The 25902-nt window shown below is 33.8% G+C and overlaps 4 protein-coding genes across 7 annotated transcripts; 2 read left to right on the forward strand and 2 right to left on the reverse strand.

Moving 5' to 3' along the window:
* Positions 1 to 1342: 1342 nt before the first annotated feature.
* LOC102630620 (YTH domain-containing protein ECT4-like) lies at positions 1343 to 7147 on the forward strand. 2 transcript variants are annotated; one of them, XM_006471075.4, is made up of 10 exons: positions 1343 to 1531; positions 2274 to 2340; positions 2712 to 2773; positions 3384 to 3540; positions 3943 to 4007; positions 4173 to 4526; positions 4896 to 5405; positions 5905 to 6117; positions 6337 to 6510; positions 6686 to 7147. In XM_006471075.4, the coding sequence occupies exons 2-10, from the start codon at positions 2313 to 2315 to the stop codon at positions 6839 to 6841; spliced, it is 1719 nt and encodes a 572-aa protein (XP_006471138.2). In that variant the 5' UTR covers positions 1343 to 1531; positions 2274 to 2312; the 3' UTR covers positions 6842 to 7147. The 2 variants fall into 2 exon arrangements, with proteins under 2 accessions (XP_006471138.2, XP_024952220.2); XM_025096452.2 differs by lacking the exon at positions 2712 to 2773.
* Positions 7148 to 8172: 1025 nt separating this feature from the next.
* Positions 8173 to 12805, forward strand: LOC102631123 (uncharacterized). 3 transcript variants are annotated; one of them, XR_003064692.2, is made up of 10 exons: positions 8173 to 8755; positions 9279 to 9335; positions 10067 to 10144; positions 10395 to 10448; positions 10700 to 10782; positions 11005 to 11104; positions 11196 to 11258; positions 11632 to 11850; positions 11972 to 12110; positions 12205 to 12293. XR_003064692.2 is itself a non-coding variant. In XM_006471077.4 (10 exons), the coding sequence occupies exons 1-10, from the start codon at positions 8492 to 8494 to the stop codon at positions 12375 to 12377; spliced, it is 1152 nt and encodes a 383-aa protein (XP_006471140.2). In that variant the 5' UTR covers positions 8202 to 8491; the 3' UTR covers positions 12378 to 12805. The 3 variants fall into 3 exon arrangements, 2 of the variants coding, with proteins under 2 accessions (XP_006471140.2, XP_006471141.2); XM_006471077.4 differs by having other exon boundaries at positions 8202 to 8755; positions 12050 to 12110; positions 12205 to 12805; XM_006471078.4 differs by having other exon boundaries at positions 8204 to 8755; positions 10703 to 10782; positions 12050 to 12110; positions 12205 to 12805.
* Positions 12806 to 15356: 2551 nt separating this feature from the next.
* Positions 15357 to 18845, reverse strand: LOC102606731 (heat shock 70 kDa protein, mitochondrial). The gene is made up of 6 exons (XM_006471079.4): positions 18661 to 18845; positions 18047 to 18111; positions 17873 to 17951; positions 17216 to 17782; positions 16516 to 17136; positions 15357 to 16223 (listed from the first exon to the last, which is right to left on the reverse strand). The coding sequence occupies exons 1-6, from the start codon at positions 18733 to 18735 to the stop codon at positions 15600 to 15602; spliced, it is 2031 nt and encodes a 676-aa protein (XP_006471142.2). The 5' UTR covers positions 18736 to 18845; the 3' UTR covers positions 15357 to 15599.
* A 1392-nt stretch (positions 18846 to 20237) lies between these two features.
* On the reverse strand, positions 20238 to 25902 carry LOC102607030 (uncharacterized). The gene is made up of 8 exons (XM_006471080.3): positions 25771 to 25902; positions 24638 to 25269; positions 24403 to 24480; positions 23629 to 23872; positions 22779 to 22872; positions 22146 to 22275; positions 20844 to 21260; positions 20238 to 20624 (listed from the first exon to the last, which is right to left on the reverse strand). The coding sequence occupies exons 2-8, from the start codon at positions 25232 to 25234 to the stop codon at positions 20427 to 20429; spliced, it is 1758 nt and encodes a 585-aa protein (XP_006471143.2). The 5' UTR covers positions 25235 to 25269; positions 25771 to 25902; the 3' UTR covers positions 20238 to 20426.

The raw sequence follows: 25902 nt of genomic DNA on the forward strand, positions 1-25902 counted from the left end.
ACGATCAAGAGACCGCCGTACATTGACACATTGAAGCACTTATTTAGATACTTTAAATTCTCTCTAATATTCAAATGGTGCCTACTCCATTCACATTTCTCCTTGCACTTAATATTGTAAATGCAAGGTTTCTCCCATTAGACCAAAGACCTATTGGTAAATATCTATTAATACTAATTTCATATCTTTAAAACAAATTAAATTGTTAATTTAAGGAAGAAAAATTACTTTAATTTGACTAGTTTTCATATTATCATAAAGTCATAAACCCTCATTTCCTTGCAACTCACTACAAATTTACAAGCGAAATCTCTGTCGGCACAAATTGATACTTGGAAAAAAGATTAAAATTATAAGAAAAATAAATTCGAGATTTAGTGGGGTATGTTAAGAGATAAGTATTATTTTAAAATTTTAATGAGATTAACTGAAAAGTGAGGAGCAATGAGATAAAAGAAAATTTTAAATATCACAAATCTTAAAACTATGTTAAATCAACTTTTATGATCAACATTATCAAGAGACCTCAGTAAAAAAAAAAAAAAAAAAAGAAAAAGAAAAAGATTTTATTGATTCCACCATATTATAATTTGATCAACCGACACATAAGTCGCAAATAATAAAAGTTTGTGAGCATAACTTTATCAGTTTATCCACTCAAATTATTAATGGATCAATTTGTTAAAAGCTGCTACGTATAATAATTCTGACTTTGGGTTTTGAACATGCCAAACTTGCTTCATTGATTTAAATCCGTTAGCATTCTTCTTTTTTTCATGTACTAATATATTATAATTAGAATTTTATTAATATTTATAATAAAATTTTTTTTTCAAACTTATCTTTAATAAGTGTAATATGATATGGTCTAAATTTATACCCTCACATAATATGAGAGAGATATCTATTAATACTAATTTCATATGTTTGAAACAAATTAAATTGTTAATTTTAAGTGACAAAATTTACTTTAATTTGACTAGTTTTCATATTATCATAATTTTCATAAACCCTCATTTTCCTTGCAATTCACTGCAAATTTACAAGCGGAACCTCTGTCGGCACAGCTCGTCAGTGAGGTTCAAGGACCTATATTAATAGATAGGCCAACTGTGTACTAAATTGTAAATTATTAAACGTATAGGGGTCCAAATTTTATTTCACAATAGAGAAGGTCACGTTTTCCAACACGTTGTAGCCTCGTTAGCACTCTCAATTTCGCCATCCGCCTTTTTCTAAACGTTTTCCATCTATCTGATCCAACGGTCACGATCTCATCCTCCAAAAAGCATGAACAAATCCTCTCCGTCCATTCTCTCCTCGATAAACATTAACTCCCGCAGCTCTTCTTCTCTTTCCGCTCCATCCCCTCCCTCTTTTCCTCTCTTTTTCGACCCCAATACTCTGAACGCCTCGCACTCTCTTCTCCGGAGACCGCTTTTCGTTGGACCGGAAGCGGTTCTCCGACCGGTTTTTTCTCCGGTTCGGCCTCCGTGGTTCCAAGCGGTCCCGATCTGTTAATTTATTTCCGGTTTGTAACTTTTTCTTTGTTGTAATAATTTTTTGTTCTTCGTTTTAGTTCGTAAGTCAAAGAAAAGTCAAACTCGCTTTCTGAAGTAACCATCTTCTGACTTTCAATTTTTCCATATATTTTTAATTTCTTGTTGTAGATATAAATTTGAAGTGAAAAAAAAAAGAAGCTTTATTTTTGCTGGATATTATTTGTGTACTTTTTTTGAATTTTTTTATTTTCAATAAAAAAATCTGATTTTTTTTTTTAAATTGAGTTTCAATTCTGTCAGAAATTTGAAAACTTTTAGTTAAATACTCTCAAAGGAGGTATTTTTTATGAACATGGAGGTCAATTTCCAGCTGTATTATTAAATTTTTTTATCCTTTTTGTATTTTTAAAATATATTGAGCAACTAAACGCAGCTTTCTCTTAAAATTAAAAAATCAAAACTTTTGTATTTGTCTGTCGGTGTATTCAAAATATTCGATTTTGCTTTAACAAAAATCTGAATTTTTTATTTTATTTTTTAATTTCTTGAGAATGTTGTAGAGATAATTAATATTAATATTTCAAAAATCATTGTGAGAAATAAAATCTGGTATCTTTTTTTTTAAATATTGAATCGAATCCTTTTCTGGCAGACACACGTTTGGCGCGTGTTATATTGCGCTGTGTGTGTTTTATGTTGCCGCATTTTATTTAGTTATTTTCTTTTGTGAACCTTAAGAGCTAAGCATTTTTTCCTTTTTTGTTTATATAGGATAGGAGTGTAAGTAGGTGCTTAAAGTTCAAGATATAAATGGCTGGCGAAAAGAATATCATAAAAGGTAACCTTTTAATTTGCTGCAAGCTACTGAAGAAATTGACCCATTTGAGCGTTATTGACTATTTGTTTGAAAGTTAGTAGCTTGTATGGTTAAGATGAATTTATTTTGCTTCTGGGTTATTGAATCAATGTCAAAATGTCTGAGCAATATATGGATTTTGAATGTACGAATTTACTTATTTATGTGATTACACTTAATGAGATGAAAAACATTGTGTTTGGAAGTTAGGTCCTGTTGGCGTTTGCATTGAGCCTTGTTATCTGAATCTTTCTAGTGGCATGAGTATCTTGAAGGGTTCTGTTGTTTGACTGCAATGCAATTATCTAATTTGGTTTTTCTTCCCCTCCTCCACCCCACATTACCTAATGCAGATGAGCCTGTGGCAACAGAATTGAAGGGCAATCCCATAAGTAAATCAACTGGGCAAGATGTGGTATTTCCGACTGGCATCCTTTATAAATTTTCTTGTTTGTGGTTTTGTGCTGTTATGTTCTTGAGTGGTGGATGAAGTTTTGCTAAAACTGATCATGTTTTCGGATTGAATGATTGCCACTGTCTTTTGTGCAGACAATACATTCATAGTTTTTACTTGAACTGTTTATTTGGAAGCTGGAGCTTTCTGCTATGCATGTAATCGTCTGTTATGAATTTGAGTATGAATAACTATGTCTATCCTTTGTGAATATTATAGAACATCTATTCATTTATTTGAATTAGCAGGGGGTAGATTGATTGAATTAGCCTTGTTGCATTTATGCTTCCTATGTTAACTATATGCCCGTGTTGTATCAAATTGGCAGTATTTGCTGGTTTGTCCACAAATATAAGGGATACTTGATTATGGCAATATGTAGTCTTTATATCACTCACTATTACAATATTGTTTTATGTCAATGACTGTATGACAAAACTTTTTTCCACCATTATAGAGGATTTACGCTTGTAGGAACTCATGATAGTTGTCAAACTACTATCTGTATCTCCTACTTCTTTTTTGTATCTTTCAACTTTTATGTTGATTTTTTTTTCCTTTTTTGCTGCAGGCCTCTGGAAAAGATGGAGCAGCATCTGATTCAACAGCCTCCATGGCCACTTCAGGGCATGCTGCTTCTGGCATGAAAGGTGAGATTGATCAAGAATCAGTTGGAGAATATGGTGCTCAAAATCCATCTACTGTCCATTACAATTATTACTACCCAGGTAAGATATTGAAACTATTCTTTGCCTGTAGATCTTGGTCTAAATTAGCAGTCTCAAAGTTAGTTGAACTCAGCAGATGCAATTGTTCAAATTAATTAATGCATCTTTAATATTGATCAGAATGTGTACTGTTGATATGGTTAAGCTTTCTGGGAAAAGCCTTTCACATTTATATCATGAAAGAAAAACTGGAAAATGAATTTTTGAACCATGTGGAAGTTGATTGGATGGTAACTTTAGGTTCATTTACTCTTATTTTGAATGCTAGTGTTAAAACTCAAAGTTTGCATCTTTAGTTTGTGAGTTCTAGTACCGTGCAAAATTCTACAGAATTTCTCTTCCTATTTGGGTATTATTGCCTTAATAGTTGAATTTTGATTATTTATGATTGCCCTTTTGCAGGATCTAATGGATCCTTTTCTCAAGTGGATAATAATGGTTATATTCATACAGATGGCTCACACTCAGTAAGTGACATTCAATAATTCATTTGCAAATTTGTACTATACTATGTTTGATTAATATACATTAGAAATTTACAGTTATATTCTATTTGGTTCTTGTATTTATATTGTGGCTTTACTCATTTTAATATGGTGGCCATTGCTCTTTGGGATGGATTTTTGCTCCAGGGTGTCCACTCTGACAATGGTTCACTTCTCTATTACCTGCCTGGCTATGATCCATATTCTACTCTTGTTGGTGTTGATGGGCAATGTGTTGGTCAACAACCGTACTTCTCTTCCTCAGGATATCTTCAACACCCTGTGTCCTATGGTTCAGAAGTCATGCCGTGTTATTCTTGGGATTCAACATATGTGGCGGATATTCAAAATGGGAATGCCGTTGGCTTTGGAAATGAGAAATATGGTGGTTCTACTGCTTTTGCTAAGTCGAATGGCTTGAACAGTGTGAAAAAAAATGGATGTTTTACTAACAAAGTATCCAAGTCTTCATACACACAGTCTACGAAACCAGTGAGCAAGGTACACATATATTAAAGCTATTTCACCAGAATATCATAATCTGTTTAATGTTGCATGTTTTCTGTAGATATGGCGCATCATGTTAGTCTCAATTTTGGTTAAGCTCACTGTTTTAATGAATCTTTACCTATAACTTGGATAACCATTTTCTTTGTGATTAAAAATGGGGATTTGGAAAATGTCTTATTTCTTGTATATTCTATTCTTTTTATTAATGTATTTGATAGAATCATGAACAGCTCTCTTATTGTGTTATATGTTGTCTATTTTTTCGCTTATTTTTTAGAGCGAGTCTAATGTTACTCCTTTGAGTTACAAGGTTGCTGGAGATCAAAAATCCTTACGCTACCATCAACTTTCATGTTGCAGGTGACTCAACTGGATTCTGATTTATCAGCAGGCTTTTTGAAGGGATCCAACCCACTGGGAAATTTCTCGGCATTTTCTAACCAAAAACAAGGCTTTTTCCCAAATATGGTGAACTACAGCACAAATGGGAGAATGTGGAATGGAAATGATAGATATAAATCAAGAGATAAATTCAGTAGAGCTGGAGGTTTGGGAATGCCAACTGAACTAATTCGTGGTCCAAGGGCAGAAAATAAGAGTGCTTCTTTAGAGATTTCTGACAAAAAAGAAGTGCCGAGTCCCACAGTATCTAGAGATCAATATAACCTACCAGATTTTCAAGTTGAGTATGAAAAAGTGAAGTTTTATGTCATCAAGTCCTACAGTGAAGATGACATTCATAAGTGCATTAAATATGATGTATGGTCAAGTACTCCAAATGGCAATAAGAAGCTAGATGCAACTTTCAATGAGGCAGAAGCAAAGGCAGATGAGACTGGCACAAGATGTCCAATCTTCCTCTTCTTTTCGGTAAGCTGAAGACTTTATATTTTTGGCAGAACCCGACTGAATGACATCATGTAAATGGTTCTTAGCTGTAACTCATATAAATTAGCTACTGTTTACTTTGATTTCTTATCGAACATCTTACTTTCTATAAAACCTCATGTAGAAGGTGCATGCAATTATATTTTGGAGTAAATTCAGTACACCGCGCCGGATATTTCGCCTAATTACAGAAGGTCGACATTAGCTTGGAATAGGCAGAGACCTCCGTTGCTCGATAAATTTTTTATTAGCCAGATTATACTTTGAATATTTCCACTAACTATGTTTGTGCTCCATTATTATATGTTCTATTATTGCTACAAATTCCAGAAGTTAAATATCTATTTTCTGCTTTTCATTGTTGCTAACATGTAAGGAGATGGTCCCCTGTTGATCAATTTCTCATCATAATATGTGGTTCACTTTCTTATTACTTTGTTTTTTTAATTTATTATTAATCATCTACTTTAATTAATCTCAGGTCAATGGAAGTGGACAATTTGTCGGCCTAGCTGAGATGATGGGTAAGGTGGACTTCAACAAAGACATGGACTTCTGGCAACTTGACAAGTGGAATGGGTTCTTTCCTGTTAAGTGGCATGTCATAAAAGACGTCCCTAACACTCTGTTGCGGCATATTACCCTTGAAAATAATGAAAATAAGCCTGTCACTCATAGCAGGGACACCCAAGAGGTATTTTTCAGAGTTCAAACTCTATGTATTGCCAGTTATTCAGCTGCATAACTGAAATCTTCTCTTAATGCTTTATTAATGCAAGTTATTCTGCTGCACAACTGAAATCGAATGTAGCTTTGATCCCTCAAAACAAATCGAGTAGAATTGCTCGTGCTGTTTCATTGCATGCACATGTTGTTTTAGGGCGATGATTTTAATATTTTACCTCTGTGGCAGATTGGGTTAAAGCAAGGCTTAGAAATGCTGAAGATCTTTAAAAGTTACTCAGCAAAAACATCATTGTTAGATGATTTTAACTTCTATGAAAATAAAGAGAGGTCTTTCCATGGCAAGAAGAGCAGTAAGCCGGCCACTCTGCAAATGGATATATTTAATGATGATGATTTCACAGTAAGAAATTTTTTTTTCTTTTATATCTTATTTAAAGTATCGTAAATCTTTTAAGGCCATTTTCTTAAAGTTGATCAATTTCTTGCATGCGTATTTATCGTTCATTGCTATATCTGTTGCATTTGCTTCATATTTCTTTCATATTCTGTAATCACATTTTTCCCTTTTCATGCAGAAGCAAATAAAATCTGCCGAGAAGGAATTTGATGAGGACTCAATATCTATCATCAATCTTACAAAAAATCTCTCCCTCAAGCCGTGCACCCAGAAGAAGAGCGAAGCTGTAAAGAATCCAGTAGAGAAGGCAATTCCTTCCGTCATTGCACCTTAGTTTTTTTTCGAGGTCTAAATTAACAGTAGGTCTAGTTTTTCTTTTGTATTGTACTCGCTTCTTCTTCCAGCTGTGGTTTTTTTTTCTCTCTTTGCTGCCTTTTCTTGTTTGTGGTAATTTGGTTTGTAGAGGCCTTTGGTCTCCTTTGGGCTGGTTTAATTTATTTTGCTAGTTAACACATTGAGTGAGATTTAAAAGTTCAGGAGTTCGTGGAATTTTTTATTTTTCAAGTTTCTGTTTTTTTTTAATTAAAAATTTGTTTAGTTGGAGTTTATATATATATTTGAAACCTGCATTTGAATTTTATTTTATTGGTTATTAATGTTTAGAATATCTCTAAAAGACTCTTCAAATAAGATTTTATTATTTATTTAAAGAACTGCATCAACATTTGAATCAACATTTGAAACTCCTAAAGATATTTCAATTAAAATTTTTTAAATAAATTATTCTCTCTTTAATTTTGTAGAGTTTTTTTTCTCTTCAATTATTTTCTTTTTAATTATTATTATTATTTTTTAAAAATAATTATTTGATTAAAATAATATTAATTTATTTTTATATAAAAAGTTTTTTAAAGAATAATATATTTTTTAATTTTTTTTACTACATAGGTAAGTAAATAATTATTTAAAGAGTAAAATTAAGAGTTTTTTAGAGGCACTCTTAGGCGGTAAAAGTCTGATGTGGCATTAATTCATTGGTTGAATTAAATATCTTTTGGTCCATATGATTTGTTTATATTATTTTATATTTTCATTCAACTAATAAATTAACGTTACATCAGTTTGTACAATATAAATTTGTATAAGAATTTATGGTTGTATTATTACTTTTTAATTATATTACATATTTTTTTTGAAATTATCAGTTACCCATAAAAATTACCTAATATTTTTCCACTTAGTATTTTAACTATTATTATTTTACCATCAAAGCCTTAATATCATTAAAAAATTACTGAAGTCACAAATATTTAGAAAATTTTAAAACGGAATCATTATCTTATTTTCATAAATATTTCTTTTATACACAATATAATTATGTATGAAAATTTCTTTAAAATAATAGATGATAATTGATGTTTGGTTAGCTTTTTCGCAAAGGGATAATGGTCACGGTTTGATTTAATTTCTTCACAAAATGAGTTGAATTCGTTGGATTTGGTTCTCTTTAAGTAAGAATCAAAATAAATTAAATTGAATTTGAATAAAAATAGTTCGATTTTCTTAATTTTTCATTTATAGTTTTAGACTTTAGTCAATGATGATATGTTGTATTATTAATTAATTCAATTATTAAAAAATTACGTTTAATCATTATTTTTTCCTTGACAACAAAAGATGGAATTTATAACTTTGTCAAAATTTTTGAATGAATGTTCTCCAAAATTATTAATGAAGTGATTTTAGGGTAGAATTCAAAAGATTAAAGAGACGGGCTGTTTCTCAGTACTTTATTTTCGAAGAAAAGTCTATTGAACTACTCTTCACCCCGTCACAAAAAAGTTGCTTTTATATTATGTATTCTGAATCCGTACAATCCCCAACGCCTGTATAATGGTGGCGCTCTTAGACCCGCCAACGTTATAACATCACTCAGCTCTTTGGGAGCCGAGAAACGGAGAGAAAGTCGAATAACAAGCAAACAATGACCGAGTTTGCAAAGCGCATTTCTGAATGTTCTGAACAAGCTTCGAAAATACCAGAAGAAAAAGAAGAAGATCATCAAAACGACAGCGTTGAGGAAGAAGAAGAGTACCCAGAAGAAGTTCCAGAAACAAGAACAGTTACTGAAGTCATGAGCACGAATAAACGAATTCAACGTTACTTGATAGCCGTTGAGTATATTGGGACTCGCTTCTCGGGGTCCCAGAAGCAGCTCAATTGCCGCACTGTTGTTGGCGTGCTTGAGGTATTTTGCTCTCTTTCTTTGGTGGGTTAGTTACACAAGTCCTTTTTTTTTGTGGTAACAAAAGCGCTTTCGAAATGACTAAAATCGCTTTTCTGGGGGTCTGTTTTGTTGTGCTAGGTTGAAATAAGTAGAAGTGGTTTTCGGGATATAAATGCAATTTATAATGAATTTGAATGTTTGTGAAAGCACTTTTTTTAGTTGGAAATGCACTTATAAGGGCATCTCATTTGTATTTTTTAAAAAAGGTTTTAAGTCTTCGAAGAAATGCTTCTACTGAAAAAATGCTTTATGTGGAAGCATTTGGATTAAATGCTTTCTCAAATGCACCGTTAATCTCATATTCATAATAAGAAAATGATTTTAAGAATTGAGAATCACTTTTCTAGTTCCATATTTTATAATGTTTAGTTGAAATAAACAAAAGCACTTGAGTTGTTATGTTACACTTGAATGATTCAGTAAGAAAGAAAATAAACTACCAAAAACACAATATTTACTTCATTTTATATTTTCATCTGTGCAGGAGGCATTTCATAAATTTATTGGGCAGCCAGTTTCAATCTCTCTCTCCAGTCGAACAGTAAATATATTGTTCTGCTGATTATTAGTTACTGATTTGGTTTTGATCCTGTTTGATTGAGTGTAGGATGTAATTACAACTCATTGGGTGCCGGTTGGTTGAATTTTTTTCCAACTGAGGGGCAGTAGGTTCAGTTCCTCTGGGGGACACCTGCTTGAGATGTTATATACCAGAACTTTCATGATTATTTGAGGTTGTAGGATGTAGCTGTAGTTCCCATTTTTTTATTCACTGCAACAGTGAAAACTTCTGGTTTTTGGAAGAAATAAAAATACTTCTGATAGGATTGTATGGTTTTGTTCAATAAATTTTGAGATGTATGAATGTGCAGAGTGAAGATGTTCTGGTACTTCTCATAAAATTCTACTGCTTTTTGAGATGTATGTGCACATCAGAGTTAGCTATATTGTTGAGACATAGCAACTTAAGTGGAGTTATATTGTTGAGACATAGCTATTTAAGTTGATTACAACTTTTTCATCTTATTGGTGTCATTTGATTGTTCTTAAAGTTAGGTGTTATTGTGTGAGATTTCGTAAACAATAAAGTCTTAACTTGCTGGGTGAAGAAAGCTTAAATTTGTATCAGCTGCCTGTTTCTATCTTTGTTTTCTCTCTTGGTCCCTCTTTGATGCATGTTCATTTATATTCATCAAGAGCTTAGAAGATTGATTCTCTAGCCCCCTCTTGGAGGTTGTGGCATGACATGATTTTTTTCCCTTACTTCTGTAGGATGCTGGAGTACATGCTGCATCAAATGTTTGCCATGTAGACGTTGAACGCATAAGCAAAAGGAAGCCTGGGGAAGTGGTATGTGAGCTACAAGTTACTTCTACTATGTCTTAATGAAAGAGTAAGCCAGTTTGCTTCTTAACAGTTCTAACATATGGTGCTCTCTATCTAGAGCTCGCTTGATCGGGACTCTCAATATTGGCATTTCTAGTTAAAACATTTTACCAGGAGGAATTTCACTTCTTTTGACATTTATGTCTATTGATGATTGATAATAAATATTAAATATATACTTTTAAATAATATCTCCATCTTTTCTGGAATGCAGCTACCACCTCATGACTCTTCTGTGGTTAGGAGAGCAGTGAATCATTTTTTACAGGTACTTCTTCTAACAATCCTAGAAGTTTCAGAATCAAGATAAAAAATTGCGGCTGTTTACCTCTCTATTCTCTCTTTTGTGAACCGCTGAATGCTTAAAAATTTTAATCTGTTATCATCAATCTAACATTTTTCAGATTTCTTGCTAGAACTCTGTCTGAATTTGAAATTTGAATTTGGTCAAATCATATCCAGCTAAGATGCCTCCGCCTCTCTTCTGCAGATTCTGACAATTTTTTTGTTTTTGGTTAGAAGTCTGAAGGAGATATCATGGTTACCGATGTTCGATGTGTTCCATCTGACTTCCATGCAAGATTTAGAGCTCAAGAACGAACGTAGGTATCATGATCTAAGACATGCTAGTAGAAATTGCATCCTCATTGTGTTATATATTTATAGGTTCATGTACCAAGTTAAGTAGGATGATGCACTGCATGGAATGATTATCATTGCCACCCTCGTTTCTTTAATTCCTTTTCGGTTGCTGCCGAACTCCAAATTAAATGTTGAAATATGTTGTCGAAAAGGTCTCCCTTACTTCTAATCTATGTTTTTAGGTACTTTTATCGCATACTGTCTGGGCCAGAGCCTTTGTCTGTTTTTGAGAAAGATAGGGCTTGGCATGTAACTGAGGAGTTAGATCTTCATGCTATGCAGGTTTTCTGACTATTTTGTTTATTTATTGGTCATCATTTTGTTCTATGGTTAGCTTTGCACACATATTTATTCAGTGAAACTCCTGATGCAGGAAGCATGCAAAGTTCTTGTTGGATGTCATGATTTTAGTTCCTTCAGGGCATCAGGTTGCCAGGTTGTTTCTCATCCTTCAATGCTTTGGCATTGATTTTAACTGTTTTTGCTTCTGGTTGGGTCTTTTTCTGATCACAAAGGCAGCTGATAAGCCCATACAAGCAGACCTGAAAATCACCAAATTGCTACCAAGCTCCTAAAGTTAAATTAAAACTTCCAGGAACAATTAAACCTGTATAGAATTCTTTCTGTTTTGGGAGTGCAAAAGGAAACAATTATAGTAATGACAATTTGTGATACATCAACCAAACTATTATACTTTTTTACTTGGAATGGATGTTTGTACATCTGAATTTTATTGGTAACATGTAGCTTTTCTGGTGCTTAGAATTGGCATGAATATGAAATTAAAGCCATTTCTCGATTACCTACAGGCCAACTCCCCAATTAGAACTTTAGATGAGCTGCATGTTTCTGAGGTGGTATCCACTGCACTTTTCTCATCGATTAATCAAGATTCGCCTGTGCTTAGTTCAATTGACAATAGCATTAAATTAGGGATGCCTAATGGTGGAAGTAATGTATTTGGCATAAGGAAAAAACATCGCTCCTACGAGGTTATAGCCCGTGCGCGTTCTTTTCTTTACCACCAGGTTAGAATTATGCCTTTCCATCTCTGATCTTAAATTACCTGTTTTAACTTTGCTACCATACTTGTGGTCAGAATATGTGCTTTTCGATTTTGGTTGATCTGATCTCGGTACTGACTTACAGGGGATACCAAAAACATTAGTGAAAAGGAAAAAGATACTCAAAAAGTGATCATTTTCATTTCTTGTCAACGTTGCACAGGTGAGACTAATTGTCGGGGTTCTAAAAGCTGTGGGCACCGGAGAATTGACCGTTTCTGATGGTGAGGCCGCCTCCTTATTTATCCTGCGTATCTATGTTCGTAGATTCATTGCAAGCTAATCTTTTTGCGTCTTATTCGAAATGATAAATTTCAGTTGAAAGAATCCTAAAAGCAAAGACGGTGACTGCTGCGAGTCCTATGGCCCCTGCATGCGGCCTATCCCTTGGCTTTGTGAAATATGATCTGCCGGAAGATGATCAAACAGATGCTGCGGAATCTTTAGAAACATGTCCGGATCCAGTGAGCAGGAAGAGACGTCTGCAGTAACAGGACACCCTGTGTGGGGGGAGATGGTACTAACCTCTTTAGTTGAATCTAGTATATACCAGCTTTTTGTTAGTGTTGCGAAAGGGTATGTTAATTTAGTAAACGCATCTTATGTATGCTGCTTGTGATGACTTTTAGGAATTTATTTATTTATTTATTTAAAAGTTAGGGACTAGGGAGGTGGGTCAAGCTCACACCATTTTTTAACTGGTCTCCTTTAAGCTTTGATTCCAGTATCCAGTTTATACCAGCATATAACATTAATTGAAAACTATTCGACCTTCCCCTAGGGAAATGACTTTTAGGATTTAGAGAGCTTCTTATCCATGTAGTTTGAGATGGTTGTGCTTTGTTTTTGTATCTAGAGAATGGATCTCTCTCAGAATATAAAAGAGTTTTGATTGCAAATTTGCATCATATTTTTTCGACATGATTCTCGGAGCTATAGTATCCATTAAAATTTATGAAGGAATCTACTTTGTACTCTCGGTATGTTTAAAAATAATTCTAAAATAAATTATTTTAAAAGATTATTACAACTATTTTATTTTAAAAAAAATTCATTAATGCTACAGACACAATTTTTATTATTATTGATGTTGTATCTGCGATTTATTTTCATTTTCAAAACCTTTTTGTCAAATAATTTTTAAAATATATTTTCAAGTGATTCCCAAAAATTACTATAAGTACATTGGATCATAAAAAATCTCATCTACTAGATATCAAACCCGGCCCTTTATTTACTAAATTTTAATTTTAGACAAAAAAAAAACTATTTTTATTTTAAATTCTTTCTATTATCATTTTGTTTAAATTCTTAAAAAAAAAAACCATAAACTCTTGGATTTAAAAATAAAAATTGAGTCGTTGCTAACAAAAACTAATATTTACCAAAGCTATCTGGAACTCTATCACTATTCAAACTCTTAAATCAAAATCTATATAACAGTTTTCTTCTCATTCACTTATTTATTCCTAATCCTCCTCTCGTCCTATTTTACTTATTTAATTCCATTGTTGACATTTCAGGTCGGTACACGAAAGCTCATTATTTTTTATTCTAATTTTTTCTTTAAACGAAATTTCTTTATTAACATCATACTTTTTGGTTAATTTATCTGGGTATTTATTAAATTGGTTATCTTGCATGTGCTTTAACTTTTTATATGCCAATTATGTACATACTTTGCATGTAATTAAATTGGTGTGGTTTTTGGTTTCTGCTTTTGCTTAAAAAAAGAAAAAGAAAAGTCAAATATGGAGATTTGTTTTGCTTATTTTCAGTTTTTGAATCTGTCAAAGCATGTTAGGAATCATTGTAACTATTAAACTATCGGCACTATTAATAATAATAATATTACATATATTGAGATTATATTCAAATTTTAAATTGATGCTGTAGAATTGACGTATCATTATCCCATGATTATATTCAAATTTTACATGGTTATTGTATTTGATTAAGTTTATAGCGATCAAGCCATACTGTTGTTGTATAAACCACCATGTTTAATACGTGTACTAAGTTTATACACACGTGTATATAGATAATGAATGAATAAAAAGCATCCATCTCCAAGGGCATAGCCATCCAAATGCCATTGTAACTCGAAAAATGAAAATAAATAAATAACGGAACGTTGCAGCTAATGAAATTTTTTTTACCGTGTAGTAGTTAATGAATGAATTTTGTGTGATGAAATTGAAAGATCATGAGATGTAGCTTGAAAATGTAGTATAAAAGAGTGAGAAACAATCGCCTTATTTTTTTACAATCTCTCGTAGCAACCACCGAGGGTCCAATCATCTACATCTCTTCTTCAGTTGTTAGTCAAGTTTTATTTTGTATTCTTCGTTACGTTTATTTTAATTTACTTAAGGGAAATTTTTAACCTACCCCAAATAAATTGACATTTTGCACCGCGTTTCCAATAAATTTGAAGTGTTGCACCACGCCCCCAATTCCGTTATTTTCTCAGTTAAGTTTAACGGTGAAGGGGTAAAATTAAAAGTTCATTCCTTAAATTAATTTTAATGGGAATTCTCTTTATTGCAATTGGAATAAAAATCTTTAAAAAATTAAAGGAAAAATAATAGTGGTGACAATGTACATGTAACAAGAAATTTTTTTTATTGCAATTCAAATAAAAATCTTAAAAAAATTAAAGAAAAAATAATAGTGGTGACAAATGTACATGTAACAAAAAATTTTTTTTATTGCAATTGAAAAAAAACCTTAAAAAATTAAATGAGCTAAAAAATTTGTTTTTTTTTTTCATATAGAGGGGTATTTTTGTCATTTAATCAAAAGTTAGATGAAACCGTTAGAAATAACTGAAAAATTAACAAAATTGAGGGCGCGGTGCAACACGTCAATTTTTTTAGGTGCACGGTGCAAAATGTCAATGTCAATTTATTTGGGAGTAGGCTAGAAATTTCCCTTTACTTAAATTAATATTTGTTCTTTTATGCAGTGTGCTTCTGGCTGTATCTATCGTCATGGATAATGCAACTGAGGAAACAGAGGCAACAGAGCCTCAATCTGGCGTTAGGATAGCTGGCGAAGCGGACCTCAAGCTTGCGGAAGAGATTTTTTCAAAAATCACCGACAGCCGCACTAGTGCTGAATTGGAAGAGGCTATCAAGGAGGAGATGAAGCTCTTGAAGAAGCAGAGAAAAGATTGGCAGAAGCAAAGGCAAAATTGCGGGCTAAGGAGGAGGAAGCAAATGAACAATCTGTGTAACTCTCAACTGTCAGTGTGATTTTAATACTAAAAAAAGAGAAGCCTGAATGTTATGTTCTAGTTTGTTGTTCAATGTAAACGAATGATGATTCAAACAGTAATCAAAGTGAAAAGGGATTAAGTCAAATCTAAAGATTGATTAAATTCACAAGTTAAAATCAACTTACTCCTTGGAAAACACGGGAATAAGTGAGCTGTTGGATTGTTTCCTCTCTAACTGACAATGAGGAACTTAGTTATATAGGAGTCATTTAAAAATAGTGAGATTCAACTACAGAGAAGATGAAGTCTAATAAAACACTACTCTGCTATTTTATTCTGTTTTCTTTATTAATATGGGAGATTATCCCAAATAATAAGGAATGACATCCCAAATAATAGGGAATGGCATCAAAATTTATAGAAGCATTGGTTAGTAAATTCCTCATCAGCAGTCTTCGCTAGATCATGTAGTTTGCTGTCTAAATAGCTAAACTCACTTCTTTACCTCCTCATACTCAGCCTCTGGTGCTTGGTCGCCACCCTGCGAACCTCCAGACGCAGAATTATCACTGGAACCACCAGCCATGTGTTGGCCAATCTTCGAGACAGCTTTGTTTGCAGCATCAAGCTTGGCCTTGATTCCATCAATGTCCTCACCGGCCATTGCTTTCCTCAAATCTGACACAGCATCCTCAATCTCTTTAGCGACTTCACCAGGAATCTTCTCCCTATATTCACCCAAGCTCTTTTCGATGCTGTAGATGGTAGTGTCTGCATTGTTTCTGATGTCAATCAGAGTTTTTCTTTCTTGATCTCTTTGAGCATGTAACTCGGCTTCTTTAACCATCTTTTCGATTTCAGATTCTGACAGTCCTCCAGATGAGCGGATGGTGATCTGCTGTTCCTTGCCAGTGGCCTTGTCCTTGGCAGAAACAGTGACAATACCATTAGCATCAATGTCGAATGTGACCTCAATCTGAGGTATGCCTCTAGGAGCTGGTGGAATGCCCATAAGTTCAAACTCTCCTAACGCCTTGTTGTCGGCTGCCATTTCACGCTCTCCTTGAAGTACCTTGATGCCAACCTGAGTCTGGTTGTCAGCTGCTGTTGAGAACACCTGTGATGAGAAGCATCATCAGTCAAAATGAACATATTGGAACACTATAGAGTTGGATAAAAACATTAAGTTGCAACTTACACGTGGATGAAACCTCAAAACTAGAGCAAATGCAAACCCAAACCTCTCAAGCAAATTATCACCGTAGGATAATGACAAGCGGCTAACGTTACTCAAATGCATACCCATTGTACTATTTTGTCAAAATAAAATATTCAAGCACTACATATTTTCAATAAACATGTTGTAAAGATTCATATGCAATGTTGCAATGCCCTAAACAATCACTCACCTGACTCTTCTTTGTTGGGATTGTTGTGTTTCGGTTGATCAGCCTGGTGAAAATACCACCAAGTGTCTCGATACCAAGTGATAATGGTGTAACATCCAGAAGAAGCAACTCTTTGACATCTCCACGAAGGATTCCGCCTTGAATTGCAGCCCCAAGGGCAACTGCCTCATCAGGATTCACTCCTTTGCTGGGGCTCTTTCCGAAGATCTCTGTAACGATTTCTTGTACCTTAGGTACACGGGTCATACCTCCAACAAGAAGAACCTCATCAACATCCTTGATAGTGATATTTGCATCCTTTAAACAGTTCTTGCAAGGAGCCTTGGTTCTCTCAATCAAGTGATTCACCAAAGTTTCAAATTTAGATCTGGTCAGTGTGATATTTAAATGTTTTGCCCCTGATGCATCGGCTGTGATAAATGGAAGATTAATTTCAGTCTGGGATGTTGATGAAAGTTCTATTTTCGCTTTCTCAGCTGACTCACGAAGCCTCTGCAAGGCAAGCTTGTCTTGAGAAAGATCAATTCTCTCAGTCCTCTTGAACTCACTCACCAAGAACTCCAACAATGCATTATCAAAATCCTCTCCTCCCAAGAATGTATCACCATTTGTTGCTTTCACCTGAAGCAGACAATTATAAGCAATGAAACATAATCAATAAATAAATGAACATAGTTTTTCAATTTAGAAAAACTTGTACCTCAAAGACACCATTAGAGATTTCCAATACTGAAACATCAAACGTTCCACCACCAAGATCAAAAACTGCAATGAGACCCTCCTTGTTGTTCATGCCATAGGAAAGTGCAGCAGCAGTAGGCTCATTAATAATTCTTTGAACATCGAGACCGGCAATTCTACCAGCATCCTTCGTTGCTTGCCTCTGAGCATCATTAAAATAAGCTGGTACAGTGATCACTGCTTTAGAAACAGACTTTCCAAGATAAGACTCTGCTGTTTCTTTCATCTTGGTTAGAACGAATGCTCCGATCTGGCTTGGGGAGTACTGTTGCCCATTGGCCTCGACCCAAGCATCTCCGTTTGGAGCATTGACTATCTTGAATGGAACCATTTTCATTTCTTTTTGAGTTTGGGCATCATTGAATCGCCTACCAATCAGACGCTTAGTTCCAAAAAGTGTATTAGCTGGGTTAGTCACAGCCTGACGTTTTGCTGGTGTACCCACAAGCAACTCACCTTTCTGATTGAAGGCCACCACTGACGGCGTGGTCCTCGTGCCTTCAGAATTCTCAATAACTTTAGGATTCTACATAGAACTTCAAAATTCATCAGAAATGATCTTTATACACCAAAAACTTTAAATTAACAGTTAGCAAAATATTCAGAACAGTCCTACCTTTCCTTCCATGACCGCAACACATGAATTGGTGGTTCCCAAATCAACCCCAATAACATCATTCCCTGCTGGTCTCACACTGAAATAAAGAGTATAAACATGAGTTCCAAACAAACAGTAGTCATAACCCAGGTCCCAAACAAAATAAAAGGCGATCAGCCAGACACAGAGTACCTGAAAGGTCTTGCCAAACTCGCCCAATTTGCAGAAGCCCAGGAGGGTTTGACATTGCACGTCAACTGCAAAAGTATTCCAATTTATAAGAACAAGAATTTCTGTACATAATCTGCTCAATCCGAAACTTTTAACTATCAGAAAGCAATCCTTGCAGCTAACTTTAATCAATCACTTGAAGAAACATACACACTAACCAAACACTATAGATTCGCAAGTCTCATCAATCATCACACTAAACAAATTTTGCAAAAAAGCCCTCAACCAATTTCATACCCTTTTCTTTTTCTCAGAATCAAACACAGAAACCAACATCAAATTTCAGATAATGCGCATCATTTGCTTTAGACTTTAGTAAAACCTGGTTGAATTATTACCAGAAGCTAAAACTTAAACCTTTTTGATAAAAAAAAAAAAATTTGGGGCGCTAAAAAAATAAAAGCAACCAAGTTTAAATGGCAAAAACAAAACTAAATACAAATTGCAAAACATGGGCAAGTTTAAAAAGCCACAAATTGCAAAACACAGGCAAGTTTAAAAAAACACAAATTGCAAAACACGGGCAAGTTTAATACAGATTGATTAATAAATAAATAAAGAAAAAGCAGACGTACGGATTTGCAGGCAGAGAGATGGGCGGAGGCGACATCTCGCCGTCGTAAGGAGCGGAGAATACCGGCGATGGCCATTGAGTAAATATCGACTAATCGATTTGCTTTAGCTCTTTTGAAAGCGAGAGAAAGCTTGTAGCGTTTTAGGTTGCTTTTCCAAGGGTTTAGGGTTTTAGCGTTGCAAATTCGGAGGTTTTTTTATATTTTTATATTTATTTTAATTTTATGTCCAAAAACAGATTTATTTTAAGAGAAAATGATAAACACACCCCCCAACGTTTAGGTAAAGGGATAAAAACTTTCCTAACGTTTCAAAAAAAATATTTATATCCCAATTTATTATAATTTTACCATTATACCCTTCTAGCATATAAAAAAAATTATTAAATTATCTAATTTATCTATATATTGTTAATAAAATTATAAATATACCCTCATTGTCTCATTCTTCTATTTAAATTTTTATCAATAACTAATTTTAAAAAAAGACATCTACACACTTAAAAAAAATTGTAAATAAATTATAATTTTAAAAATAAAATTGGTTATTAATACCATAATAAATAACATAGAAAATTAGTTATAAATATACAAATTTAAATGATTGACATGTGGAGAATTGTTAAATATACAAGTTTAAAGTTTAAATAAAATTGGTTATTAATAACCAATTTTATTTTTAAAATTATAATTTATTTATAATTTTTTTAGGTGTATATATATATTTTTTTAAAAATTGGTTATTGATAAAAATTTAAATACAGGAATTGGGCAATGGGGGTATATTTATAATTTTTTTAATAATATCCAACTTGTCTATTTATAATTTTATTAACAATATATAGACAAATTGGATAATCTAATAAATTTTTTTTTATATGCTAGAAGAGTATAATGGTGAAATTATAATAAATTGTGATGTAAATATCTTTTTTGAAACGTTAGGGAGATTTTTGTCCCTTTACCTAAACGTTGGGGGTGTGTTTATCCTTCTCCCTTATTTTAATTTGTCTCTTAGTTTTTGTACACATTTGAGACACACAAATTAAAAAAAAAATTATGTGTCTCAAAACTTATCAAAAAAATTCATAAAAATTATTTACCACTTAACAATCCTATCACCTCATATATGCGATGGATTATTATATGTGACGGAGCCATTTGAGATTGAAATATGTAAAACAACTAAAAAATGACACTCATTAATAGGATTAAAGTTCTCATGCTGTTTTTTTTTTTAAATAAAAATCAAATATTTAGAAGCAGCGCTGGTCGTTATTGTTGATTTCTTTAGTTTATTTTAATTTTTAATTTTTTGTCCATTTTTTAAGACCCGAACCGAACAATAAATCCAATTGATTCAGAATTTTCTGAAACAGAAGAAACAGTTTGGTTCGCAAAAAAGACTTACCTTTAATTAAAATATGTATAGTTTCTTATTGAACCCCGCATCATTGACTGTAATTTACGAACACATTAAAAGTTGAAGAACGTATCTAATGACTAATAAAAGCACCGTCGTAAATTACTAGGTCAAGGAAATTATTTTTAGAAAGAGGAAAAAAAAGGCTTATTCCACATATTGCAAGGGCTTCTGCACTATATTAAAACACTTCTCAAAATAAAGTGCTTCCCTATTGCTTCCGATAACTTAGATTCAAAACTGCCTGAACCAGTGTGTCATAAGAGCAGAAAGAAATTACTATCAACTTGTGTAATTAGCATAATTTAAGTTACATTTGATCCACTTAGCCAAAGTAGCTGAGAGCTTACTGCATGAAACTCTCGATAGCTGCATGAAAGGAATTAGTATGAGCGGAAACCAGACGCTGAACTAGAGAATGAGGTCCACTCCAGACAGACGTATGATCATTGGGGAAGAGCGTTCCGCATAGTCTCAGGAGCATTGGATTTTCAGAATTGAAGATGCTGTACAATTTAGCCTTTTCTGCCCATTCTTGTGAATTCTGTATCCACATCAAACCATTGAATCAAGATAGCAGACGAGATCAGAGAAAGCTTGATATCATATTCACTTAAATTGTTGCATTTTTAAGTGGCAAACTGACCTTCACCCGAAGACCGGGAGGGCATTTATGCATCATCAAATGTTAAGGATTGACAGCAAGTCCTAATATTATTAAGATAAACTGTCGTAGGCGTATGCCATAAATAAATATACAAACCTTGTGTGCTTGCTTCTGAACAGCTACAGCTTCCTCATCGTGCTCGTCAGAATGAGTTTGGATTCCACCAGAGTTCTCTGGTTTTCCTGGTTCAGATTGTCTCATGGACTCCTCCCCTAATCTTTCACCTATCTTTGACTGCGCTAGGCCTTCACCCTCACCTTTCTTTTGCATATCTATCTCATTCTCTTCATCTCCTCCTTCTTCGTCCTCTTCCTCCTCATCCTCCTCATCATCTTCTTCCTCCTCCTGCTCTTCCTCATGCTTAACTTCCATATGGCTGTACTCTTGCTTTGCACTCTCCCCTTTAACCTCCTCTCTTTTCCCTTCCACCTCAGCGTCTGCATCAAGGTTTTGTGATTCACCCATATCTGATGATGAATCATCACCGCGAGCACTTTCTCCAAGAGAAGATTCCTTCAATAGAAATAAAGAAGAAGAATCCATAATCAGAACATAATAGAGAGGTCATATTTTGTACAACAGTGAAAGAAACATAAAAGCAAAAACCATGTCTTTGACAATATTGAACTCTCAAATACATTTACACATGACCAACGCTTTCTAGGAAGCTTTTGTTATGTAGCATTTTGCCAAAGAATTGGACAGCCCACATCTTTTAGTTTGAAATTATTAAGCATATCCTCTTGTTGCCACAAGTACAAATACAAAATTACAATTTTAACAAAGGAATGTAAACACTTTAACAACTGTACAATTAATTCTTATTTTACTATCTCAATCCCTGTTCTCTGCAATTCAAAACAGATCCGTGTAACGTTGGTGCGCAACACCACATACCTTTAAACTGCCACAGTACATACCGTATGAAAATGAACAAAAAGGAGGGTTACTTGCATATCATCATTGGAGGTTCTTACTGCTAAATATTATCGCACAATCAAACAGAAAAGGTGAAACAAAAGCGATGTTTATTTCCAAATGGCAACCAACTTCTAGATTTATTATTACTATTATTATAATTATTTAGTTATATTAAAATACACATATAAATACATCTTAGAGATCTAATATCCAATAGACTCTAAAAGTACAACAATTAGATGGTCTGCCTCTTCTCCTGGCCATTGAAACTCCCACGTTACTTTCAGCACCCAAAAAGAAATAAAGAATAGAAAAATAGAAGAGAGAGGAGCGACGCAGAATTATTGATAGCGACAGTAACAAGCAAATCTCAAATATCAAAATTACTATAAGACTCGCAAGAATATAAAGTGAAAATCAACTATTTTATATCAATACAAGACTGAGTGCAACCATCAATCAAAAAAATTAATGTACCTCTTGGTTTGGTTCTTGAGTCTCAACAACATCAGTCTGGCCTTGAGCAATTCGAGCATTCTCCTCACGCTCCCTTTTACGGCGCTTTAGAACACAAATTGCACATAAACAATCATGTTTATGACGCCTTCTGCAAATGGGGAAAATTATACAGATGAGGGAAAAGAATAGAAGAATATGAAGACTTTTCAGGTGAACTCTTAGGGAGGAAAAACATAGTGCTGTACTATGGTTTTGAAACTCACCATGAACTCCCAAAAACTTATTGTCCATAAAGTCATGGATCATCAAAGTTAAATTAAAAACCAGAGCTTAAACAAATAAAATGAAATTTAATTCCTTATTTTTCTTCATAGTAAAATCCAATGTGCAGAAAGCAAAAGTAAAGAAGTGAATGAAGAATTCTACATGGGAAAATTTTCCCACAGTTGTCGTCTAAGGTAGGTCTAGAGAAACAATAAAAGTGAATTCATTCTATTTATCTCCTAATTTTTCTGGCAGGAAATATAGCCTTTAATCCATATGCAGAAAGACACTCTGAAATTTGAAATAAATAAAATAATTTTCTATATTTAAATAATAACAACAGTTAGAGAAGTCTAACAAAAAGTATGAGGTTTCAGCCTAACGCACCCATGACGCTTTCCTGACTTTTGCTTCGGTTGACCACCTTTCCCTTGTGCTTTCCCCTGACTGGAGTGAGCAGCATCTTGAATGCCTTCAAGACCTAACACAAAGGAAATGAATAATGATAAGGTAGAATAAAAAGCCTATCACCTAAACCAAATATAAGCAAATCATGCATAAACACATAATATACAGTAGCTGTTAGGGCATGCACGCCTAGTGATAGAAACATTGCCTCCTCACCAAGCACTTGGTATTCAGTCATAAAATTCTATCTCATCAACTCTCTAGTCACCTAAGTCATTTGCAATGCACACAGATGTAAGGTTGAACATCAACCTTTAAAATAGACGTCAAAGAGAATTATTCTTCCGGCATCGAGCTCTTTAAAAATTATATTAGATTCTTGATTCTTGAACTTAATATCATAAGATTTGGAGAAGCATATCATAATGTTTTCCCTACATCCATCAGGCATCTTCTTAGACCTTTGAAACTTCTGATATACTCAAAGAACTAGTCAACCAAAATACAAGATGTTACTAATTCTAGTCAGCATTCTCAAATGCCTGGCACTATTTTAAAAGATGTAATCAAGCATATTCTTACGAACATGAGAAGTTCCCAAGAAAAGGAAAAACAAGAAACCAAAAAAAAAGGGCTTTCCATGTTTTCTGCCAATTTAAGACAACAGCTTCTTTATCCTGGCTAATAATACAGAAAAGAATTAAGGTAAGCTTTTATGCCAATTGCCAAATGATGTTATTAACATCTCTCCTTTCACGTTGGTACAGATAAAGCATGTCTTTTTGCTAGTGAATTTCAGTTCAGAGAAGTATAAATATGAAACGCTCACCTGCACTCCCACTTGATTGCTCAGTGTATAACCCAGCTGCCATCCAAAGCTTCATAAAATTTTTCTTCACACGCTTCATAAGATCTAAGATATAGTCACCTTTGCTGTTATACTTGTTACAGTTCTCCCAGATGTACTCTACATCCTTGTAGACATCTTCTGAATTCATATATTTACCACCATTTTCAAGATTGCTGCATATCGTTCCAAAATCCATAGGGGTATCTATAACATCAAAATAATCCTGGTGCCAAATAGGAAGCCCATCCAAATTAAAGAAAGAAAAATCTTATTTAGTATATGTTGTGACATAATGGAGAAATTAAAGGACATCGAAGTATGCACAATGCTCCCAGCCCCTCAACAAGCAGAAAAAAATGAAAGGAGAAGAAATGAAATAAAAAGAAACATCTCCACAGGCTTGACCAGCATTAGAGCACCTAAAACAGAATAACCAATATTGTGTGTGCACTATGATTAAATAAATTAAAATTTTTCCAAACCGGTATATATTATAATTTCATGCACCAAGGAATATATGAGGCTAGTAATGAAGAGAGAACTTCCAAAACAACAAATTGACTCTCAGAGATAATACAATTTACTTGTCCAATTAAACCTTAAAGATGAACGACACCCAAAATCAGGGAAAATACAAGAGCTTCAATCTTCTTTACAACTATCTCAACAGAGCTCCTGATACGAAATTCACAATTTATAGATAAAGGAAAACAGTAGTATCCAGAAGCATTGCACTTAGAATTTTACACTTACTGGTATTCCCAAAGCTTCAGGATTCACAGGGACATTAAAGGGCTCAGCTGCATCCATTTTCATTACCTTCTTAATCACCTGTAAGAGAATAAACAAAGAAAGCATCTATTAAAAATGCATTAATTATGTTTTATTCAGAAATCGGCAGCTGATTTTCAAAAAACACATAGAACAGCTCCATCGAACAACTTCAACAGAAATGTATATGTATCAACACACAAAATTCCCAACATACCGTCAAGGCAGCATCCAGCTCTTCCTTGTTATATTGATGATCCATGCGAGGTGTCTTCAGTTGTTTTTGATGAGAAGTCTCACTCTGTGCTGCCACAGTATCACTGGTTTTACCAACACTTGAACTACCCAAGGCCCTCGACGATTTAATCTTGATGCTCCCAGCTTTCTTTGATGCATTCCCCAAAACACCCAATCTCATTTCAGCCAATGACATGGCACTATCCTCAATTCTCTCACTACTCCCACCTTGTCTCTCGAAACCCAGTTGCGAGCTACTCTTATCAGTATCACTATGTGACGACTCCACCAATTTTGGAGTCTTCAACTTCACTTTCACACGCCCAACTGGTTTTCCCAAAGCCTTATCAAGTGACCCATCAGGATTTATGCTCGCAACATTCAACGGTTGATCAGTCCCAGTCGAAGAAGGTGTATCAACCTCCATTGTTGACTCATATTCATCATTTCCATACTCATCCACATTATTATCATCATCCTCAGTGTTACTTAAACTAACAACTGGTATTGCCTCATTCTTAACTGCCTTGGTGGGCCCTTTTGATTTTCCTTTCTTGTGCCCTCGCTTTCTCTTCATGTTCTAAGTTCCAAGAATTAGTCTATCCTTGTCCACTACAAGGAACATAAATAATTATTCAAGAAAAGGAACTGGTTATGCCTTCATACCGGCTTTTCTCAATTCAAGTACCCAATTTTCAGTATACTTATGTAAACGAAATTTCCATAGAAAAATTTAAACACTTCAAGCCTAGCAAATTCAGCCTCAATATATAACTCATCAATTAAGCCAATTAAAAACCCTAAATCACAAACTTATTATCCCAAAACACACAGAGCTTTAAAATAACTGGGGTTTAAGGAATTAAACGACAAAATTTAAAAAGCCCTAGAGTCAACTGGAAACAAGAGAACAGTCTATAAGAAAAAGATTACAATTTTGAGATCATAAACAAAAAGTTAAATTGATTGTTTCCGTTATCGAATAAAAAAAGACAGTTTTCTTTAAAGCCCAAAAAAAAAATAAAATTAAATGATAACACATAATTTTCACCTTTTTAGAAGTAATTAATTAAAAAATTAAGACAAACAAAGAAAGATATGCGCAAAACGAACCTTTGAAGTTCGATGAATCCGAAAATAGGAGGGAAAGTGATGTGAGTGCTGTTAATGGGCTTCGGAGAGCACAACGTTTTAACTTTTTAGATGCAAATTTAACTGTCTCTGGCATTTTTGTTTTACATTTAT

This window comes from Citrus sinensis, chromosome 5 (assembly GCF_022201045.2).
Source record: "Citrus sinensis cultivar Valencia sweet orange chromosome 5, DVS_A1.0, whole genome shotgun sequence".
Lineage (NCBI taxonomy): Eukaryota > Viridiplantae > Streptophyta > Magnoliopsida > Sapindales > Rutaceae > Citrus > Citrus sinensis.

What these genes read in the sequence shown, in the direction of transcription:
- LOC102630620 (XM_006471075.4), top strand. Translation starts at nt 2,313, where the DNA reads ATGGCTGGCGAAAAGAATATCATAAAAG. An exon ending in AATCAACTGGGCAAGATGTG is followed by an intron (nt 2,774 to 3,383) that starts GTATTTCCGACT and finishes TTTTTGCTGCAG; the next exon opens with GCCTCTGGAAAAGATGGAGC. An exon ending in TTAATGATGATGATTTCACA is followed by an intron (nt 6,511 to 6,685) that starts GTAAGAAATTTT and finishes CTTTTCATGCAG; the next exon opens with AAGCAAATAAAATCTGCCGA.
- LOC102631123 (XM_006471077.4), top strand. Translation starts at nt 8,492, where the DNA reads ATGACCGAGTTTGCAAAGCGCATTTCTGAATGTTCTGAACAAGCTTCG. An exon ending in TTTAGAGCTCAAGAACGAAC is followed by an intron (nt 10,783 to 11,004) that starts GTAGGTATCATG and finishes CTATGTTTTTAG; the next exon opens with GTACTTTTATCGCATACTGT. An exon ending in TCAGGGCATCAGGTTGCCAG is followed by an intron (nt 11,259 to 11,631) that starts GTTGTTTCTCAT and finishes GATTACCTACAG; the next exon opens with GCCAACTCCCCAATTAGAAC.
- LOC102606731 (XM_006471079.4), bottom strand. Translation starts at nt 18,735, where the DNA reads ATGGCCATCGCCGGTATTCTCCGCTCCTTACGACGGCGAGATGTCGCC. An exon ending in ATCTCTCTGCCTGCAAATCC is followed by an intron (nt 18,112 to 18,660) that starts GTACGTCTGCTT and finishes ATACTTTTGCAG; the next exon opens with TTGACGTGCAATGTCAAACC. An exon ending in TCTCTAATGGTGTCTTTGAG is followed by an intron (nt 17,137 to 17,215) that starts GTACAAGTTTTT and finishes TGTCTGCTTCAG; the next exon opens with GTGAAAGCAACAAATGGTGA.
- LOC102607030 (XM_006471080.3), bottom strand. Translation starts at nt 25,234, where the DNA reads ATGAAGAGAAAGCGAGGGCACAAGAAAGGAAAATCAAAAGGGCCCACC. An exon ending in CTGAAGCTTTGGGAATACCA is followed by an intron (nt 23,873 to 24,402) that starts GTAAGTGTAAAA and finishes ATTTGGCACCAG; the next exon opens with GATTATTTTGATGTTATAGA. An exon ending in AAGTCAGGAAAGCGTCATGG is followed by an intron (nt 22,276 to 22,778) that starts GTGCGTTAGGCT and finishes CCCCATTTGCAG; the next exon opens with AAGGCGTCATAAACATGATT.